At 35.6% G+C, this 3,502-nt stretch overlaps 2 protein-coding genes across 2 annotated transcripts; one reads left to right on the forward strand and one right to left on the reverse strand.

Moving 5' to 3' along the window:
- The first annotated feature begins 385 nt into the window (after nucleotides 1-385).
- Nucleotides 386-1,489, forward strand: LOC106345093 (putative F-box protein At3g20705). Its single transcript, XM_013784352.1, has one exon. The coding sequence runs from the start codon at nucleotides 386-388 to the stop codon at nucleotides 1,487-1,489; it is 1,104 nt and encodes a 367-aa protein (XP_013639806.1).
- Nucleotides 1,490-2,694: 1,205 nt separating this feature from the next.
- On the reverse strand, nucleotides 2,695-3,135 carry LOC106345094 (putative F-box protein At4g10190). The gene has a single exon (XM_013784353.1). It carries the CDS (start codon nucleotides 3,133-3,135, stop codon nucleotides 2,695-2,697), a length of 441 nt encoding a protein of 146 aa, XP_013639807.1.
- Between the last annotated feature and the right edge of the window lie 367 nt (nucleotides 3,136-3,502).

Raw genomic sequence — 3,502 nt, forward strand, 5'->3', positions numbered from 1 at the left:
AATTTTGAACCGGTCTAAGTTGGGACCGGTAAAATTTATTAATTTATAGAAATTATTAATTTATTGAGTATTAATTTATAGAGGTTCTATTGTACTTTGGTAACTTGAATCGTTTGGGTTCGGCTGGATCAGTCCGTTTCAGCTTGTTCAGGTTTTTTGTCCATCCTTAATCATTGGACCTGAATAGAAAAAGGTCCAATAACAATGATCTTCCTTGGAGTTGAGTTATAGACGTTAACATTAATTAGGGAACTAGGGCTTCACAGCTTCTCGGTTAGAAAAGAAAAACTCCTACAAAGGGAAAAGAAAAAGAGTCATCTAAGATTGATCTAAACTTATTTGTGTTCATCCATCTTATTTTGAAGCTTGAAACAATATGAAGACGATGATATCCAATCTTCCTGTGGACTTGCTAGAGGAGATTCTCTCTAGGGTTCTGTTGAAATCTATAGGAGCAGTGCGATCTACTTGTAAAAACTGGAACGTTTTATCTAAAGATGAGAGATTTGCCAATAAGCACATTGAAAAAACAGCAGCATCACAACGAGATAAGGAGGTTCTTGTGATCACGGTGAATACCAAAGATCATTTGATTAGCGTCAAATTCTATGACTTTCACAAGAAAAACTTTGATCCATCCATAAACCGTAACGGTATACTTATTACACGAGAAAAGTCAGATCAAGTAGTCTCTGTACGTCATGTCTTTTATTGCAACGGTTTACTGCTATGTCTATGGAAAGGCAACGACAAACGTAGGCTTTTGGTTTGTAACCCGTACTGGGGTAAAACAAGATGGATTGAAAGCCCAACAGAACGTTATTATAAGATGTTTGCTTTTGGATACGATAAATCATGTCGTACACACAAAATCCTTAGGCTAAGCAGTGATGATAATATTGTCATCCACGTAGACATCTACGACTTGAGTTGTGATTCATGGAAGACTCCTTATGAAGCTTTTCACAGCAATGTAATAAAGTATATTAAACCTGGCTTGTCTTCGAAGGGAAACACTTACTGGATTGCTAAAGATGACTCAGAAGATGTTTACTTGCTCTGTTTTGATTTTACTAGAGAGAAGTTTGGACCGCGTCTGCCTCTACCATTTAGTTTTGCTTACGGAGGCTATGCGTCTCTATCTTCGGTTAAAGAAGAGAGGCTTGCGTTGTTGTTAAAACAACGGGGTATAATATTTGAGATTTTTGATGTTTGGGTTACGGATAAGCTTGAGCCCGGTGCTGTGTCCTGGAGCAAGTTATTCAAAGTTGAAACGTTGAAACTCAATTGTCGTTTTCTGTTTGAGATTTTCTTGATCGACGAGGAGAAGAAGAACTTTGTAGTTTTTGATAATTGTGAAGGATCTTTCAAGACATACATCATTGATGGGGAAAGTGGTGATTTCAGAGAAGTGGAGAGCATAGAAGCTCCATACTCACGGCTTGACAATCTTGTGGACTGTTATGTTCCAAGCTCTGTGCAAATCTAATTAACAGATTAGTGATTAGTCTATTTAATGTTCTTTTCAAACAAGATTAAATTACAAGCTGTATCCCATCTTCTCTTCTATAATGATCATGGCTTCATGTACTCTCTTGAAACTCAATTGGTTTGTTATATAACATTTTCAATCTAGACTTCGACATCTGCATTATATGTTTTTGAATGACCTTATCCTCTTACTTTTTTTTCTCTCCCTCGACTTGTACTCTCTTCAAGCTCAATTCACAGATCTTCAAAACTCTAAATGAAAGGTCCACAAGGATTTACTTATGTATGTATGTTAACGTTTCTTCAGTCTAAGAATACTTGTGTAGTGACCGCGTGCCTTTCACTTCATTTAATTTGCTACTCTTGCTGGTGTCAACTATAAAGTTATTATAAATGAGCTTTGGGGAATAAAAATGCGGAAGCATGATCTACTGTTTTCATCTTATGCTACTGTTGCTGCAAGTCTCTGAAGATAAGTCTTAAAAGCATTGTATACACTCATCATGATTGATTTTTATGTTTCACTGTAATCCATTTTCCTTGCGCTATGTGTTGTTTCATACATTCTTACGAGATGATGATTCGTTTTTATTTTGTTCACAATGCCCTCTTTATTTTCATGGAGTGATGAACATAATTGATATACTTTTTTTTTCTCAACATGTTCTGAACTTGGCACACTACATTATTAGCAAGTGACATATATAACAGAAATATGCTTTAGCTAATTGACATGAGTGACGAAGCAGGTCCCGATATTCATGAATCATGACTAGTGATTGTGCAAGCGGAAGGATCAAGCCAAGGAGAAAAAGTTTTGAATTTTATGTTGTCTGAAATGCTTGCTGATCATTTGGAAGATGAGTTGGGATAATCTCTTTGCAGCAAGGATCTCTTCAAGAAGCGCATTTCAAACCCGCACTAAGAAAATTATAGAGCAGTTTTTCAGTCAGTCATCAGATCCGATGACCAGTGTGTTCACACAATGAAGGTCCTCAAAAATCTCTCTGGTGTAAGGATGTGGTCACCTTTACTTTTGTCTGAACTTACCTACTCTTTTTATCACGATTTCACTGTATTCTTTTTAGGCTTACCTAAACCAAAAAACACTATCTGTTTCTTTTGGTTATGTTAAAGGAAGAGATGCTAAACTAATAAGAAAAAATTAAACATATAATAAAAGTAGCAAAACCAACATTGATTTTATAAGATATCTGAAGCAGAGACCAGAGTTGGAGCATAGCTGAGGAGAAGTGAGCATCTAGATCCAGCATCATGCTTGTCCACTTGTATGCACTTATCCTCTCCCACAATATGTAAGAATCTGCCAGAGTCCAAAGATTTACCGGGACACACTATTACTTTATTCTTCTCGTCCACCAAGTAATTCATCCCAGTTAAGAACATCCATTGGTTGTTGTTATAGACTCGTTTCACTGTTATGAACTTGCTCCATGACATGGCTCCAGTACTATCAATCTTGTTCGCCATCCATACATCTACATCGTCGGCGGCAACAGAAGCTAACATACAAAGTTTTTGCTCTTCTCTTGTCATAGACAAAGCAAACATTCTGCCAGAAGAAGGAATATGCATACTTGTGAATCTCTCCGTTGAAAAGTCGAAACTTGGTAAGATATCCATCCACAGCTGCTGACTTGAACTAAAAGAAAGCCAGTAAGTATTTCCATCCACAGCTGCTGACTTGAACTAAAATTTCAACATAACTGGTATAAATTTTGAGGAACAAAGAATTTATCATAATTTTTTTTCCTTCAACATGTTCACCAATTAGAGTTTTATAATGCCGATTTTTGGATTAATAAGACAAAAAATAATAAGTATTCGTAAGATAATTATGCCCGCATATGCGGGCAAAACACCTAGTAAATTAATAATGCTGGCACTTTAAAATTTTATTAATTTATAGAGATATTAATTTACGAAATTTTCCTTATTTAAATTTTTTTATTTTAAGATATATTTATTCTAAGATAAGAAAAAATTTGAT

The sequence above is a fragment of the Brassica oleracea genome, chromosome C5, assembly GCF_000695525.1.
Source record: "Brassica oleracea var. oleracea cultivar TO1000 chromosome C5, BOL, whole genome shotgun sequence".
In the NCBI taxonomy this organism is placed as follows: domain Eukaryota; kingdom Viridiplantae; phylum Streptophyta; class Magnoliopsida; order Brassicales; family Brassicaceae; genus Brassica; species Brassica oleracea.

What these genes read in the sequence shown, in the direction of transcription:
- LOC106345093 (XM_013784352.1), top strand. Translation starts at nt 386, where the DNA reads ATGATATCCAATCTTCCTGTGGACTTGCTAGAGGAGATTCTCTCTAGG.
- LOC106345094 (XM_013784353.1), bottom strand. Translation starts at nt 3,135, where the DNA reads ATGGATATCTTACCAAGTTTCGACTTTTCAACGGAGAGATTCACAAGT.